The 18,265-nt window shown below is 41.0% G+C and overlaps 1 protein-coding gene across 2 annotated transcripts in view; it reads left to right on the forward strand.

Annotated features, from left to right (window-relative positions):
- GALNT10 (polypeptide N-acetylgalactosaminyltransferase 10) overlaps positions 1 to 18,265 on the forward strand; it is a 90,089-nt gene that overhangs the window by 40,695 nt on the left and 31,129 nt on the right. For both annotated transcript variants that reach the window (XM_074603991.1, XM_074603992.1), the window contains exons 2-4: positions 1,467 to 1,569; positions 2,198 to 2,336; positions 6,461 to 6,627. In XM_074603991.1, coding sequence (XP_074460092.1) covers positions 1,467 to 1,569; positions 2,198 to 2,336; positions 6,461 to 6,627 — 409 coding nt within the window. The remainder of the gene's footprint in view (positions 1 to 1,466; positions 1,570 to 2,197; positions 2,337 to 6,460; positions 6,628 to 18,265) is intronic.

The following is an 18,265-nucleotide window of genomic DNA, read 5'->3' on the forward strand; positions in this document are numbered from 1 at the left end:
CAGGCCAGCTCTTAATCAGGTTGAGCTCTATTACTTTTAGACTTTTACCCTTTGGCACGGTAATACAACCAGCACAACTCAAGGTTTTCAGGCAGTTCCTTTGCTAAGGTTTACCACCCGTAACAGAGCAGGTGGAGCGGAGCATGTACCTGTGTTCGGCCTCTCTAGTTCACTTTGAGATCTTAGCTGAAACCTGTCTTCACTGATGGTTTTGTGAGCTAATACCCAGGGCTGGCTCTTGTAGGAGAGGGGTGGTGGGGATAATCTGCAAAACCTTCACTACAAGGTTCACCAGAGCTCATCTGTGAGGCTGCAGTGAGGTGAGCTGCATCAGGCTGAAGACTAGTGCCTTGGAATAACAAGTAAAATGTCCAAAAGTCCTATTTTCCCAAGACAAATCTGGGCATGAAAATTAAGAGTTTGTAATTTAACAAGTCAGGCAAATGACATCTTTGTCCCAGATGCCAAAGATGCCTGATAACCCTGCAAGGTTACTATGCCAACCGTTGCTTTTTGGTGGTTGTTTGGTTTGATTGACCCATTAGTGAGACTTTAAACTTCTTGCCCTCCAAGGAGGGAAGCTTTTTTTTCTTCCTAGGAAGTTCTAGCCTGTGGAGTTCTCTCTGCAGGTCATGAGAAATTAAAAGGGAAAACCCTCTAAGTTCTTTGTGTAACTACTTTTGCAGTAATAATGCTACAAATGACTTGCATTTGTACTCTACCAGCATATTAGAACGTAATTGAAAACTTATTCTCAGAGAAGATGTGCTCTTCTTTTAACCTTAAAGCCTACTTAAATATATTATATATATATTTCCCTTGAACTTGGGGGATGTCAGTGTTCGAGATGTATCATGGTTTTCTTTCCACACACCATAGTCTCTTTGATCCTGAATTCACCTCATCTTTCATTTGCTAACTTGTTCCCAAAGCACCCATTGCTTTTGAATTTCAGGAACAACATCATGAAAAGAGGAGCTCTAATTGGGTTCAGTGCAGGCTCATGCCTTGTGTAAAATTTGCTTTTAAGTTGAGCAGCAAGAGTCTTAATAAATGACCTTTTAAATCTTATTTTGATTTTATTCAGGTGTAGTAGTGCGCTCATTAATAATGATCCTGCAATAGGTCTCCCATTACAGCTTTATTGTTAATTAAATAGGATGTAAGATGTATTGGATGTTTTCAAAATGAAAATGGGAGTTTTTAATAGATTCCCTGATTAAGAATACTGGTCTGCATACATGATGGTGCCCTGAAAAAAATACCACTTAACAGCTATAGATAAAGTACTGTTCCGAGGCAAGCAAAACTTGCTTCCTCTCTCACCCCTTTCAGGGTAAAAACTGCTTGCTTTTGACAGTCTTACCTTTAGGAAGATGTTTAATATCCTCTTACAGAAAGGGGAGGCTGTTACAGAAAGGTTTCACATGTTGTGTATTTAATATATCCTATCTTTTGTTTGAAAGGCATCACACATGAGGCAAAAGAAAGACGCTTACTTTGGTGATGGACAAAGGAAAAAGGACTGGCATAACAAAGAAGCTATCAGGAGGGACTCTGAGCGTGTAGGTATGTAAGATTACTATAAAAATGTTTTTATACAGGTACCTCTCCCAAAAACTGGGAGATCTAGAAAGGAAGAAGGGGGGATAAGAAAAACGTTCTAGATTCTAAAGTTCATGCAAGCTTTGTTCTATAGTTATGGGTTTTGTCTTGCATCACATAAAATGGCCCATTTTGAATGTCACAGCTTTATGCTGGTGTGTCTGCAAGGGCTCTACCTCCTCTGTGCAAGAGCTCAGGTTGTTAAATATACATATCCATCTGTGCTGGAAAAAGCAGCAGTGATGAGGTATTCAAACCATATGTAGTCTTCCTGCAGTGAAACAAAAAACCTTCTATGGATCCTCCCCAGCATTGCCAGAGCCCCTTTGTCTGTTTCTGATGGTAGAAGGAAGACTTTTAACTTCTAGGATTTGCACAGCTGAGTGGTTTGTAGCAAAACTGTGTATTGAATAAAACTGTTAGATTGACGTGGTTGACCTAGTGCTAAATATGACACAGAGCACAAAACTAATGAAGGAATTTTCAAAGTAGTATAAGATGACTGCTCTTCTTTTGATATATGGATTAGTTTCTGGCCGGTTAAGCACCAATTAGTAGTAATGATGCATGTTTACTTTCTGCCTATCTGTAGGAAATGGAGAACAGGGAAAACCTTACCCAATGACTGATGCAGAGCGAGTGGACCAGGCATACAGGGAAAATGGCTTTAATATCTTTGTGAGTGATAAAATTTCTCTGAATCGTTCCCTTCCAGACATCAGACATCCAAAGTGAGTATATAGTTTGCATTTCTAAGAGTGAAAGCCCTAGATTACCATATCTGCAGGAGTATGTTTTGGTTTTTTTAATTATGGACTCTTGTCCTTTGTTTGTCAAACACAGCCCTTTTGCAGCTGGATCCTGTTGTCTCCTTAATAAAGGACAGTGTATAGTAATTGCAATGGGAAACAGAAGAGACCAAATCTGGGGGAAAAATATTCCCCTTTTGATTCCACAAGACTTTAAATTACCAAAAACTTGCAGCCCTATGCAGAAGAGACCTTGAATTTAACCCAGAGGCGGCTTCTTCCTTCACCTCTTGCAACGTGACAGTTCAGATCCTGAGCCCACTGACATAGACAGCAACTTTTAGCAACTAATAAGGTGGAGCTATTTCTTTCTGTGGTGAAAACCGATGTAAATGTCCAGCTCGGTTGGCAAATGCCCTAGGTGTTATCAGGTGATGACTTTGTCACTAAACACTGCCCAGTTCTTATGTTGGCCACTAGCTGGAAATGACCATGAAATGCTCAGGAGCAGAACAAGATTGGAGTAATTCCGCTCAGCTGTGTATGAAGAGTTTTATCAGAAATCTTTCTGATTTATCGATTAGTTTCTTAGACATCTTCCTCATAAAAACCTCATCAAGGTTTATGAGTAGAAACTAGTTCCAATTGAATTCTGGCTTTTGAGTTCATCTATTCTTGGACATTATCCATTAGGATGGTGTCAAACTGGATTTTGTGCAAGCCAGGAGGAGTTTTTAATTAGCAGAAGTGCTCAGTTAAGACTTAACCCTTGTTTATACAAAGCTGAGAGGTTTTTAAATCCTGTTTGTGTGGTTCTTAATCTAAAAGCATTGTTAGATATTTGAATGGAAGCTTGTTTTGTGTAAAGCCGTTCTTATCACAGTTTAGTGAATCTGAATTCAACATCTACTTTGTTCAGGAGATATAATTTCCAGGAGTCAGGTTTTATAATTTGTTAGCTGCACATTGGAGAGATTACCTCTTCAGCTGTCACAGCAAACTGATCAAATACACTGACTTGACGCCCTTTCTCAATATATACTCATAAACCACAGTAGTGATTATAGCTCCATAAATATTTTAGGCACGCAGCTGAAATGTTTAAATGTAGAGATAAATCAGGTAATTGAAGATGCTTGTTGATCAGCCCATACCTCACGTTCTAGGAAATACAGTTTGAGTTTGCTAACCTAAATTATACCTGGTCTCCATCTACAGGGGCTGCCATGGGCTCTGAGAATTTAAACATCAGACAACGGCAGTATTTCCTCATCTGAGGAGGATTCCTGATCTGATTTAATATATTACCTCACGTTCCCCATTGTTTCCCAAAGTTGTTGACTCCTCATTGCTAATTCTGCTATTTAAACATTTTTGAAATGTGAAACTTCTAACTTCAGTCCCCAGTTAAAATTAATAAGTGAAGTGTCTGTGTCGCCAACAACTTCAGCTGTGATTAATGATGCCACTGCAGCTGGTATGCTTGTTGCTTGACACATCCCTTTACCCCAATGTAGCGAGTTATAATTGTGGAGGTCTCAAGGAGAGGATAAACAGCGTGTGTATAGAATAGATACTAGGATTAGCTGGGCAGGGAGTGGGGTTATGTATAATGGAGATTTGCAGTAAAGGAATTCATGACTAAAAAGGTCTGTTGTGCATTCCCTGTGCCCATTACCAATGATATACTTGAAATGGTATGGTATGATGAAGTTCAGCTGGGACGAAGTCCATAAAGAGCATTCTAGAAAGAAGCAAGCTGTGTTTTAGAGCACTTACTTTGCGTTGCATTTTACGTATCATAGGAGATAATAGAGATTCTGTCGTCTGGAGATGTGCAAGCAGACAGCAGGGAGTGTAAGGAGAAGGTGAACTGGGGAAAAATGCAGCATCTGTCCTGTCCTTTACCTAAGCTTTGGGGACACAGTTGGGATTTTTCCCCAGCAGCTGGCCTGGATGGGGAAGGACAAAGAAGCAGGCAATGTGTTTGCTGACTTCTGAGATGGTTTGTGTGGACGTCTATATACCAAATAGCACGTCACCTCTGCTTTCACGGGAATCAAAGGACTGAGGGTGTGTGCATACTGGGTCTACCTGGTGCACACATACAGCTGTTTGTTTCAGCAGTTGTGTCTTCCCTTGCTAACATCTCCTTTAAGTGCTTCTGGGTTTTTTAATATTAAATAGTAATTTTGCGGGTCCTGTAAAGCAATTGTAGACATGGTAGCTGGAGGGAGACAATTTCTCTCCATGCTCAATGGTTAAACTTAATAGCTACAGTTTGCCACTTGTTAAAGTTAGTCAGAAAATGAGAATTCCAATTTAAGAAGAGTTAGAAAAGATTTGGGGGCCTCTTGTTTCATATTGGAACAGAATTACAGCTAGTAGCTATCTCGGAAGAAGGTTAAGATTGCAATGCCAAGGGCTGGATGAAAGCCGTCCATGCAGCTTTTTTTTGCATCTTGCATCTGTGCATTGCAGCCACGGCCTGCAAGCTCTTGGCAGCACCCCAAGACAATTCATTAGACCCAGAATAAGCTAGTGTCCTTTCACGCGGGCACTTCCTGTAATCACAGATTTATTGAGCTTGTATAACATAGGTGCAGCCTTCTCCGTTCCCTGGGAAAGGTACCAGGAAAAAGCTGCCAATGCCAGAGCCACTTTTGTTCCCATCTGCCCTTCAGGGAACAGGGAGGGAATTACCTGCATGCATGCACTGCGTTGTGCGGGTAGTGAAAGCCCAGCCAAGTGCCTGGCAGGAGGGAATCTGCTCGGGTGCAGGCTGTGCAAGAGGTCTGATGTTGTGGCAGGGCAGGGAACACAGTTCCTCCCCTGCTAGTGGAAAGAGAGTAGCCCATCCTGCTGGCAGTGTCATTAATATATTCTAAAAATCTGTGTTCACATAGCCACTTCTGTCTATTTTGCCCTGGACGCATGGGGTTCTGGGAGTGTAGTAGATTTTTTTGTCCCCTGGTGAACAGCTGCTGAGTATTTTTTAACTACAATTGCTCACTGTATGGCTTTAGATCTTACCTATTTAATAATGTTCAAACTCCACTACTAGGGCCACACCTGCAGGAAAATAAACACTGCATTTATTGCTGCAGTTGGAATTTTCTTCATGACGCTACCTTGAAAACACTCCCACGAGGCAAGGGAGCATTAACCCTATTTCAAAATTAAGAAGATCAATGCTGTGGGGAAATACCCCCAAATTCAAGGGGTCCGTACGGGGACTCTGCAGAGCTGACTCTCCAGCCTTATCCAAGTTCTGTAATTCTTTGTATTCAAAGCCCAACTTCCTTGTTCTGTCTGCAGAACTGATCCCAGATGTCAAACTAGACCTGCTGAAAAACGGAGAACACAAGATCGATTGGTTAGGAAAAGTAAGATTTAAATAATCTGTCCAGCATAACAAAAGAAACCTTTGGTAGAGGTTGGAGGTTGACCTATTACTGAGAGAGCTGGGTTTGTTTATTGAGCAGTTCTTACCGTGCAGTGGTAACTGTCTCTTCCGTCTGTTGTTCATAGTGTCTTGAAGTTCTGGGACTGTTTAGGGAAGATTCTGTCATCCTTACTTCCTGCACGTTTTGTTTACAAAATTTGGATGACAGTTATCCATGTGATTAGAGTGATTTGCTTCTCTGAAAACTGGGAATAAGTGAGCTAAACCAATATACTGATAGCACCTAGGAGAGATAACATTCAACTTCTGAAACAACTTTGTAGAGATTCCTCTTCCTAGTGATCTTTGAGGTATAAGGGCAGGGAAAACAAGTATTTTAGAGACTTTTGTATCTTAAGCTATAACTGGAGTTTCCTTTAAAAGCAATTTCAGCACCCTAATAGATCCCTCTGACTTTATGTTGCTAAGTGTCACTGGCCATTAACAGCCCTCACTTCGTATGGAATTTTTTTTTTTTGGCCAGGTAGACTAGATCAGGTCAACACTGGCTTGATAAGGCCTGAAAGTTGGGGTGGCTTTTTTCAGGCGCAGTGCATCAATTTGAGGCATAAAGGATGAACCAAGTTACTTGATGGTAATTGATACGGAAGTGCTGGTGTTTTTTGGCACCACCTTTTAACCTTACTCTGTCTATGTCCAGCTGCAAGAATAAGCTGTACCTGGAGAAGCTTCCGAACACCAGCGTGATAATACCATTCCACAACGAAGGATGGTCCTCTCTCCTCCGGACAGTGCACAGTGTCCTAAACCGCTCCCCTCCTGAGCTGATAGCAGAGATAGTGCTGGTGGATGACTTCAGTGACAGAGGTATGATAATTTGTATGTTACATCTCCACCTATGTTTACCTACCTGTGCTTACCTACCTAAGGGATCAACGAACTTGCAAATAAGTGTATAATGACTTGGAGGTTTTTTACTTGCTCAGGTGAACAGTACAGCTCAGGTGAACCTTGCTCCAGTACATTTGAAAGCCCATAAGTCTAGCAAAAAAAACTCGTGTTCCATATTCAGTTTGTGCTGGTTTAGCTGCAGATGGCATGGGCTGTCCTGCATTTTGGACAACACAAATAAACAGGGAAGCTGGTTTTAATATTCTGCTAAAGGCCTGTGTAGCCCTTAACAGTTAACCCCGGGGTTAAATGTTTGACACTTGCAATACAGGAGGAAAAAAAAAAAAAAAAGAGGAGGTAGAATAGCTCACTCCTCATGTTTTGCCTTTTTTTTTTTTTCCCTAGAAACAGAAAACATTAAAAAAAAGCCTTGATAAAAGGTTTCCACGTCAAACTACCTATGACTTGGCTTACTTTTCTCCTGAATTTTGTGCTTCTGAAAACTAAATCCACAACATCCAAAACTTTGACTGCTCTCACTTGCTGACTTGCTTGCACCTGCACTCCTTATTTTGTGCTGCATAGCCAGTAGTGGTCATTTGGCATTGGGTTTAAGTGCTACATGCAAAGATGTGTAGTCGCTGGCATAACCATCACCACAAATGGAACAACCACTTGTAATTGCAGCAGTAATGCATATTTTCTGAATTTACTTCTTCTGTAGCAGAAAGGCAAGGCATCTTTTTCTCTGAACCATTTAAATGCTATGTGATATAAATTAAGCTAGGCTTTGTCTTGTGGTTTGCACCCTTGCTATAGTGGAAAAGGCAATCAAGTGAGGGAGGAATGAATGCCTCTGTCATGTGGACACTGCATAGCTAGAGAGATCACATGGAAAGTCCTCTGAAGTAGCTGGCGTTGAAGGGGTGCAGTGGCTTTAAGGGGTTGTGATCAGATCTAGCAAGTCTATTTTCTCCTTTAAAATTACTAAGACTATTTAGCTCTATCAACTGTAGAGTTCAAGTTGAAATTACTCAACTGGGGAAAAGAGCTCTACGCAGATACTAAAGGATACATCTCCAGGAATCTGACATGTAGGAAGCTCCTAAAATGAGCTTGGAAACAAGCTCCTGAGTATTTAGTGTTCTGACCTATACTGACTTTCAAATAAGCACTATCCAACAGCTATAGTATTTGCTCTAAAGTACATCTCTAATTAGTTTGCAAGCAAGGCATGTTGGTTTGAAGAAATCAATATTATATGAAATAAGTATTTCTTTAGAGGATTTTCAGACTAAGCTGGGGAGAGAAGGAAAAAAAAACCCACAACAAACAATGCCCTCCCAACAAGGTTTCTTTATTGCTACTCAGTCTAGAAGCAAATTAGACAAACTCATGCTGTAACCACAGCTGAATTGTACAAACAAGTTTCTTTTGAGGGAAGTAGAAGTAATGAAATCTGGTTTCTTGGGGATCTATTTCCCTTGTTCTCTAGATGTGCCCTTCTGACCAAGTGAAAGAGGGCACTCCTGGCTCTCCCACCCCTGCTCCTCGCCAGTCTGTACGTGTGCTGTTCGTCCAGCGCTCTCTTGCTCTGTTCCACTTGCCTCTGATAAGATGCAAACCTTTCTGTCAGTCATCCGTCTTTCATACAAAGGTTGCAAGAAGTAGCTGAGATTAATTTATGTGCAGCATCTATTTATAGATGGCTATAGAAGACTGGTGTTGGACAGTGAGCTAAATTGTCCAGGGAAGCAAACAACACACAAGCAAACAAAGTGCTAATAAAAAACCTAAACTTTTTTTTTTTTTGTAAACCAGTGTTTTCCTGGTAGCTCAGTTGATTGGTGCATGTTGGGACAATTACTGGTTAGGATGAAACATTTTTCCTTCATTGCTGTCAGTTCTGTGTCCGCACTGTAGCATTTCCTGCTGGCTACTGCTCCTTTTCCAGCAGTCGGTGTTCTTCCTTAACCGTGCTGGGGCTGGCTTCCACGTCCCTCCCTGGGTTTAAATAGGTCTTCAGGGGGCTGCTAAGTCCTAAACACATGAACTTGACTTGAAGGGCTGCTGGTTACAAATTTCTGGTTTTAATTTAACCATTGTATGTATTTAAAACAAACAAACAAAAAAAACACACCAACAACACAAAACAACAACAAACACTTGCAATACCTGAGAACTGATAATTTAACACATCAAACTGAACTGTAGGAATGAGTAGAGGCTCCAGGAAAACTTTTACTTCGCATGTTGTATGTTTGAAAAGGGCACATTCTTGGGACTGGACTGTTAGGCCACCGCTCTGGTTTTCTGTTTCTCATGATTAAATTGGGCAGGTGGTAAAAACCTTGTGTCCAAGCTGATGATCGCAGAACCGGTGAGCAGTAGAAAGAATGAGGAGAGATTTCTTGATTTTCTTCGAAAATCACAAAGGATTAGTCCTCTGCATTGTCTGCAAGGTGGAATGCTGTGCGTCTGTTTCAAATGCTAGTCCCACAAATGTGTAACAGCATCTTTCTTCTAAAATTACAGAATCACTGTTGGACTTAGTGATAGTAGAAGCCACATTTGAGATCAGAGAGGCATAAGTATGAACAGTAAATGTCAGCTTCTTCCCCAAAGAGATCAGTAAATAGTCATCATAAACTCCAGTGAAAAGCAAAAGATGAAAAGGATAATCGCTCAATAAAAATCTATTATTAATTTTTTTTTATCGAGAGGTTACCCTGACAAGATAAAATATCAGATATACTCTGCTGTACCTCATGATGGCATTTCACTTGAGGGCTGTCTAAACAGACCTGTAGCGTTTTAATAACTCTTTAAAAAGACTAACCTTCAAGAACTTGGCTTTCCCTGGCATGGGGACTATCTCCATGCCAGCATTTCTTGTGTACTGACCTGTGTTGGGGTTAAAGATACTGGGCTTTGCCCAGCTGCCCTTGAGGTTCTGTTAGCGTTGCTCTCTCCTGCTATTGCACTGGTTTCTGAAGGTGGTGATTTAGTGCTAATCCGTCAGCCTCTTTCATTCGCGTATCTCATACGTGGAGATCTTTCCTTCACATGAAGTAAAAAGGACATTGTTAATAATAGAAATAGTGAGTATGGAAACCTGGCTACTGCACACATCAGTGTTTTTTTCTGACAGATGTTACTTTCCTATGTTTTTCGTCTGTTTTTAAGCTTGGGAGTAAGGAATTTTTGGTGTGAGTATGAAGAGGGTTGAGAAGTTGGCTACCAGAGTGCTAGGAGAGTGAAGACAGATTTCTGGGATAGTTGGTGGCTGCTGTGGCCTGCAGCATACCTGAGAGGCAGCTGTGTTGCTTTGCATTATTGGAGCTCTCGAACAGATGAATCATCATCTGGAAGTGTCAACAGCCATTTATTTCTTAATTTGTTTGAGAGAGACAATTCTGTGACCTTTAGCAATAAACATTTTTCAAGCAAAAAAGGCTGTCCTGATGACAGCAAATCTAAACAGCGAGCACCAAAAGCTTTATGAGTTGTGTTTTTGAAATGTTTCCTATGCTTTGTATTTGGAAAATCGAAATGTGCTGGAACAACTTGCTGTCTGGGTTATTTTTTTTTTTTTAGTATAAATGATGGAAATCTGGTCTTACTTCAACCAAATTTAGTGCTGGATTCCACATAGCCACGGTGCTCTGGGAAAGGCTGCCTGTCGGAGGGATCAGTCTAATGTGGTACAGTGGTAGCATCAGTTTGCCTTGAGGTGGGGTCCCTGTTGTCACCTCCAGCAGCTGTCTTTGCTGGCATTTGAATCTTTCTTCGTGGGCATTCCCTTGTTAGGTTGGGTTAGCTTAAAAGAAGCTGCTTTCCAGCATGTGCCATTGGTCACAACAGAGTAAATATTGTGGGGCTGTTTTCTACTTTCTCTCATAGTAGTCTCTAGGATCAATGTGGCATTCCCAGTAAGACTATGATAGCTTATGCTTTTTTCCCCACGAACTTAGTCGTGATGCCTGTGATATAAGGACTTTCTTCTTCTGCCCATAAGCATTTCAAAATAATTGTAGGGATTAATGTGCAGAAGAATTAGGTGTTATTGAAGAGGGAGGCACCAATTCATCAGATTCTTGTTGGAGAATAAGAACTAACCTGCCCGGCGTTGCCTGCCTCTTCCCGCGTGCTACTGGGAACTGCTAAAGACCCACAGACTGACCTCCTTGGATTAACCTCAGCTGTTCCAGGATGGTCCAAAATAACGCCTACCCTTCTGGATACGCAGAAATCAGAATGCAGTACATGTGAATTATGACTTCAGAATTCCTGATCATAAAAACGCTTAGCTGTGGCAGTCCTGTGTGGATTTGTGGCTTCACTTTTAATTTCTATAGCTATTCTGTAGTTCTGATCTCAGTTAAATTAAGCCTTTTCATATGCTGGCTTGCAGGGTACTAATTATATCCCTCTGAGGTTCTTGTTACAAGAATGGCCCTAAGTAAACTAAAATGCTTTTTTCATGTATATCAGTTTTCTCCTGGGGACAGTCAGATATGAAATTTGTTTGCTTTTTGATTATTTAATTACAATGCTGCTGAGTGGTAAGTGGGTTCTATTATATCATAGAAACGGGAGGAAAGGAACAGAAGTTGAAATGCAGGTCAGTTTGTAACACTGCAGGTTTTTGTATCGGCTCTGATGGCCTTTTATTGTTGATAGCAGGCAACGAACAACAGATGTGCAGTTCATGATTCTTTGGGGCCTGCTTCAGTCCCCAGGCCTACAATCTGAATCTGGCTGTGGTTGTAAGAAATCGAGCCATTCATCTCTAGTGTCTGTCTTGTACAAAATGGACTGTTGGTCTCCATCTAATTCTTGTAGCTTGCAGACACCTCTGCTGTATATAAGCTATCTCTGTTTGCATGAACAAAAGCAAAGCTGTCTTCTGTCTCTCGCTAGATAAAGGAACAGCCTTAAGCTGAATGAACAGAGGGCAGAGGACGGCACATCTTCTCTTTGCAGAATGCTTGTCTAAATGTCCTTTGCTTTTCACCTGATACATGTTTGGTAGCTCTGTACAGCAGTGGAACATCAAGTATATATTACTATTGAGTGAAAGACAGAACTCAAAATCTCCTTGCTTCTGTTTTGGAGGAGAGATCTCTTTCAGGTGGAGGCTGGGCTGGAACATGTATAAAATCACACATAGTTGAGGTAGGAAAGGAGAATCTGGACAATCATCTAACCCAAGCCCTTTACTGAGCTACAGCAGGTTTCTCGAGATCTTATTCACTGAAGTTTTGAAAATCTCCAAGGATGGAGACTCCGTAATGTCTCTGGGGAATCTGTTCTGCTGTTCAGTCACTCTTACAGTGACTTAGTTTTAAAAAAAAACTTAAAATTAAAAAAAAAAAATCTTACATTTAAGCAGTATTTCTTGTACTTCAATTTGTGCCCAAGGACTCCCAGGTCCTTTTCTGCAAAGCTCCTTTCCAGCTGCTGGGTGCCCAGTCAGTACAGGTGCATGGGGTTACTCCTCCCCGGGTGCAGGAATTTGCATTTCCCTTTGTTGAACTTCACACGGTTCCTGTTGGCCCGTTTCTCTCGCCTGTCAAAGTCCCTCTGAGTGGCACATCAGCCATGCCTCCCAGGCTTGTATCATCTGTAAAGCTTCTAAGGCTGCACTCAGTCCCATCATCCAGGTCTTGAACAAAGGTGTGCAATAGTATTATCCCTGACATTGGTCCCTGGGATGCACAGCCAGTGACAGTCCAGGCCTCCAGCTCGGCTTTGTGCTGCTGATTACAACCCTCAGAGCTCAGCTAGCTTTCTGTCCACCTCACTGTCGGCTTATCTAGCCCAGATTTCATCAGTTTGTCTGTGAGGATGTTATGGGAGGCAGCGCTGGAAGTTAAGATGCCTTTTATAGGTAAGAAAAACTTCAGAATGGGGGAATCCAAATGTTTCAGAAGAGTAGACCTAATAAAATCGGCTGCACAAGCATCCTGTGTGCCCCAGTTTTCTTGTCAAGTCACCAAAAGGTATAACTCTCTAGGGAACACCAGTGCCTCTAAAACTTAAACTAATTGTTTGCATTTGTATGTTTATCTGGAGCAAACTAGCACCATGCATTTTTCAGCCCTTCCTTTAATATAAAACAGGGCAGGCGTTTTTACCCTTTCACCATTTGCAGCAATGAAAAATTTTAAATTATTCAAGACGTTGTACACTTACTGTGTGCTAGAAGGCTGCGACTTAATTGCTGAATGTCGTTTGAAAGAAACATCTTTCTGCGTACTTGGGGCTAGCTATGTGCAGAGAGAAAAATGTACATGCCACACAGGTGGTGCAGAAGTACTTTGGGTATATCTTATTTTATGGCTTAGCTTGACAGAAATCAGTGATTGTGGCTAAGTGTTTAAATTTCATATTAAAGTCACGTTTCAGCGTTCAATTTGCATATTGACTGACAGCCTGTTCTTACTCGTTTTTAATACTACTTTGGTATAAATGACAGTGTTTTAGAACAAGTGTTGTCCCCTGTTGAAGAATGAGGACTGCAGCATCCGTCATCTCTAAAGCACGCGTTACATGCAAAGTACTATGTTGATACAGTAATAAAGTTGAATGTGGCAGCACTGAAAATACTGCAGTCTCCAAACATCAGGATTGTTCTGGAAGTGTTAACCCAGCTGGGCTGTCTGCCTTACGGCATTGTATGCCTGTGCGGTGGCAATACATGAAGACTTAACATCCTTCTTACAGTAACCACTCAAAATGTGCACCTGTGACTGGGAGGCAGTGACGGTCTCAGCTGAAGTACTTGGATATATATAAGCCCGTGTGACAATGACATTTGCAAAGTCAACCTTCTGGCTTTTAGATTACACACAGTATATTTTAGGATGTGATTATCCAAGAGGCTTGCATACTTGGCTATATTTGATTTCGAGGAGAAAATTTTGTTATGAGCAAGGTGTATGGGATCTCATTTTCCCTAGGGGAGGTCGTTAGGGAGGTTCTGGTTTTCAGGTTTTCAGCTTCGTCTTTCTTCCAAGACTACCCTGTTTCCTTGAGCCTTATTTTAATTTGTGAAAATTACATCTGTTTAGGAGCCTGAAAATATTTATTTGTTCAGCCATATTTAAATTTTTCTTATTCTTTCCCCACTTTTACTGACTGTTCTCTTAGTTGTGTGTTTTCAGCAGGACTTTGTGCAGTAAGAATTAGAGCTGCTCTTTGATGTTTGGGAGACAGCAAAGCATTATGAGCCCAGACTCTGGCATGTGGCCACCGCTCATCTCTGAAAGGCAGTAAGAGAGAGGCTTTTAGGCCTTTTAATAAAGGAGTCCAAAGAGTGTTTTCCCCAAGCAGTGTCATCTCAGTCCTTAGTTTTGACCAACATGTCCCCCTCTCCCTCCATGTAGGGCCGCTCACCTTCCTTTGCTTTGCACCGTTGTGCTGTCTCCACACCGCCTGTAGCTTGCTTGAACCTTTGCTGGCAGGGGAGACCCAGACCCCATCCATCCACCAAAAGTCAGAGGGAGCCACAGCCAAATCCCTCTTTTTCCTCTTTAAAGATAAATCCCCGTGACTTTTTAAATCTCTCTTTGTATATTGCAGTACAAGTAATTCTGGAGGTAGCCATATGGGATAATCTGAATGGAAAAACAAATGTGGGTAAGGCCGCTTGGCTGAACCACGCGGCGTAATTTGGTCTGAAGGGCAGAAGTCACTAAGTAGTGTACTGAGGGGAGAAGGCAAGGGGTGATTAATGCGTCACTTGGTGCAGCATCAGGTATGTAGCAAATACAACTCCGTTCCATTAACCACATCTGCCAAGCCTTAATTGAAAGAAATCATGTTCTTAGTATCTGAAATAGAAAACGGTTTAATACTTGAATTCTTTTTGATCTTTAAATGGAACAGTAAAGGATTTATGCAGCTAAAGAGATTATCTTTTCATCTTTAGGCACATGCATTGTAAAAGTCTATTTTTTTTCTTCTCTTAAATGCGGTAAAGTGAATCTGGTTAGTACATCTCTGAATGTGGAGTGACTGTGCTTAGGACAAAGTGGTGACAGTCTGTCTTACTGAATTTTGAATATGATTCTTTTAAAGCTTTTTACCTTAACGTATTTTAAAAAAGAAAAAGCCAAGCTTTTCTTAGGCAACTATGCTTTTCCACAACCTCTTTTTAAATGTTGCTTTCTATGTCTCTTGTAGAAGTTGTGGAAACTAATGTCTCAAACAACTGATAAAAAGGTTATTATTGTAAATTAAGTCACAGAATGGAGGGTTTTTCCTTGCAGTTAGAATTCATTGCAGACCATCATTGCAGACCATCTCAGGTCTGTTTAGATTGTCATAAATAACAGCTTTGAAGTAACTGTCAGCGAGATCTCCCCTTGCGTAACGGGGAGAAGGTTGGTCCTTCTAGGTGGAGGGACTTGGAAGCCTGAGAAAACAAATGTACTCCTTACTTTCATTAGAACTAAATTCTCTGTCATGAAACATACTCATTTTGACACATATGTATCATTAAATCTCAGGGTTTTGATGACGCTCGGTTTGTGGGCCTCGTCATTTGTCTTGTGGTTTAGCATTGCCAGGTGCATAGAGTTACAGCGAGCAGTTCTCGGGCTACGGTCAAGTTCTAAGACTTCTACTATTAAAATGCTTCTGACGGAAGCCAATACCAGTGTTATTTTTCCATACAGAAAGTGACTTGGCTTTGGTGAATATCACCAATTCTGGTAGTGGCACAAATATTGCAAAGTGAAAAAGGCTTCAAAGTCATTTGAGTGGTTGCGACCCACAGTCTAGGTGTGATGTTTGTTGTCCGAACTCCGGTGTGACTGACGGGTAGCACAGCAGAGCATTTATACCGCTGTAGGAGTGAATTTGTGAACTCACCAACGCTCCGTTCGGTAGTGAGCACCAAATGGAGTGGGACAATAAAATAAAACCTGATGCAGATGTCAGATTTTGGTTTATGAAAAGAGAGTAATTTGTTATTCTCCGTTTCTGGCGGTGTCTTGTGGGTGTGGGATACTTTAGAAAACTGTTAGTGACAGAGCTTTCTCTGGATCCATAGTGAAATGTGGATGGGATTCCATTTTATGTTTTCCTTTTTTGAGTATGCATTTTTAATGTGTCTTTAAACACCATTTCTGTACTTGCATATACCCTTCATAAAGGGATATCTAAACCTGCATTGTTCATTAGGAAATGTCTGGAGAGTATTAAAAATATATTCTCTAGTGCTTTAAGGGACCTGAGGGCCCATTGTAGTTGTTTACTTCAGCTTTTTTTGTGACAGCCCGAATTAACTAACCAGTTTACTTTTCAGCATCTCTTATTTATTACTTTAAAATTGGTTGTTATGGCTGAAGGATTCTTCTGGAAAGGAGATGAGGTGGCTTTAAATGGTCCAGTTTACTATGACCTCTTTCTCAGCTAATTACTGTGTAGTGAAGGATGTCTCGCAAACTAAAGTTTAAAAAAAATAAATAATTGAGGAGCAGAGTTTCCATTACAGCTCATTAAATAAATCTAACTGCATTGCTTGCTACTAAGAAACCCTATGCATGTTGCTTTTAGTAGTGGAAGTTTGCAGGAAAACAGCTCTAATTTTATTCTTCTCACCTTGAAGTACATGTCCTCATCTGCTAGGAGTCAAAAATCTAGATATCTGCCAGCTGCAGTGCAAATCAGCATTTTAATGTTTTACAGCTGCTTCTTTATGGAAGTTAATTAGAAATATGATTCAAACACCCTCTGCCAGCACTCATATGTGATGTCTATTATTGGTAATCATAGTTTCTGCTATTTAAGCGTGCATTTTGGGTGGTATTGACAAAGTAGCTGTTCCTACATAGGGGACTTTGATAAGGGTGGAAACTTCTTTACTTTTAGAAAATTGGAAGGTAATGCTGCTGCAATTTAAAAATAAAAGTGGATAATCTAAAACACATTCCTTTTCTGTGTAGTTTTAATTTCAGTGATATTCTCTTAGTAAAGAAATGCCACACTCATTCTCTCCCTATGTCATCTATTCATAAAAGTCACGAGGACCACTGTCACCTGTTACCCACAAGGCGAGTGTGCATTGATGTCTCCCCTGGAACACAGGAGTTTCCCATGCCGAACGGTGGAAGCCAAGGCTCAAGATGCAAAAGCAGGGTACCTCCGGCTATCAGTACTACCCTCTCCCCACTGTCATCCCGCTAAAACAAATGTGTTAGTTGAGAACAATATTGTCCATGAGCTGGTTTAGTTTTGGTTTCAGTACAGCTGTGAACAGTCCTGGATTTGTGCTTCAGGATTTAATAGATTTATTGACCTTTCTGGCAGATGGCACTGACTTACTGTGATAGTTGCATTTCTTGACAATAAAGTAAACAAGAGCATTTGGAACTGATGGCGAAGAGGTCTAGAACAAGAGTAAAGCGTGAGTTTGTAAAATATACTTCTGACGTGCCAGAATTTGTTACTAAAAGTCAAATGTATCTGTATTTTTCCTGCAGCTGTACTGGTAATTTTTCCCTTTGCCAAATACTTCATTTTCTGTTCTCTGACATACAGTCTACAAGACAAACATGTTTTTGCTTTGTCATTCCTGGTTATTAATGTATAAGCATTATTGTAGGAATGAAGAATTATCAGTTTTCCAATATTCCATTTGGCTGCAACCCCAAAGCAAAAATTTTGTAGGTCTGTGCTATTAATTTTAGTCTTCATAGTTGTTCTTCCTCACTTAGACAGTTGAGATCAAAGCCTTTGGACTCCGAAGGGATGCATTCCTACCGAATCAAAGCAACTTTCAAGTGGGTTACATCTTGAAACCCTATTCTCTAACAAGACAAAAGTCTGGAGCAGAATTTTCTGTTAATTCTTGTGCTCTTTCTGGAATCTTTCCCTTTTTGTTGGTTTGCACACAGCAAATACTTTCAGGCCAAGAAGTTCTTTGTACATGAATACTGCTGATAAAGGCAAAGCTGAATCTCTGAGGACTGGTTTGTTTTGGGTTGTGTTTTCTGGGTTTTTTTTTTTTTTGCTTTTTTCCCCAGCAAAACTCAGTGACTTTTAAGGCTTTAATCTCACAACTTTGATCTATTCCAAAATGTTTCAGCATGAAATGTCTTAACACTTCATCTCCCCAAATGATGGCAAGTTTTTTCTTGCTGTCAGTCATAGGCTTTAGGTTCATGTCATGATACACTATCCAGGACATCGCTATCAACAGTGAATGTATGTTAATGTACTCACCAGAAGCAGACGTAGTGCACCTGTCTAGCACAGCGGCTTGTTCCGACTCGGTCCCTGTGCACCCGCTCTGCCCTGAAGCCTGCGGATTGCAGAGGTGTCGTGTTCAATTGGGTTTGTTCTGTCCTGTGGGCAAACTTCTGAAACGCTTTTGCACCCCTGCTTGTTTTACCAGCGCTCAAAAAACAGTCGATGATGTAGGTTAAAGGCAATTAAAGACTAATCTGGTCTCTCATGATTTTTAACTCTAGTATGAAAAGTGGAGTATAAATTCGCAGGATGCTGAACCAGTGTGTGGTGTGTATGTTGGCCTCGGGCTGCTGGAGGTGGCGATGCCGTTGGTATGGTGGCTTGCTTTAATGTTTTTGTGTTTTCACCTGCA

The sequence above is a fragment of the Larus michahellis genome, chromosome 11 (assembly GCF_964199755.1).
Source record: "Larus michahellis chromosome 11, bLarMic1.1, whole genome shotgun sequence".
Taxonomy (NCBI): Eukaryota; Metazoa; Chordata; class Aves; order Charadriiformes; family Laridae; genus Larus; species Larus michahellis.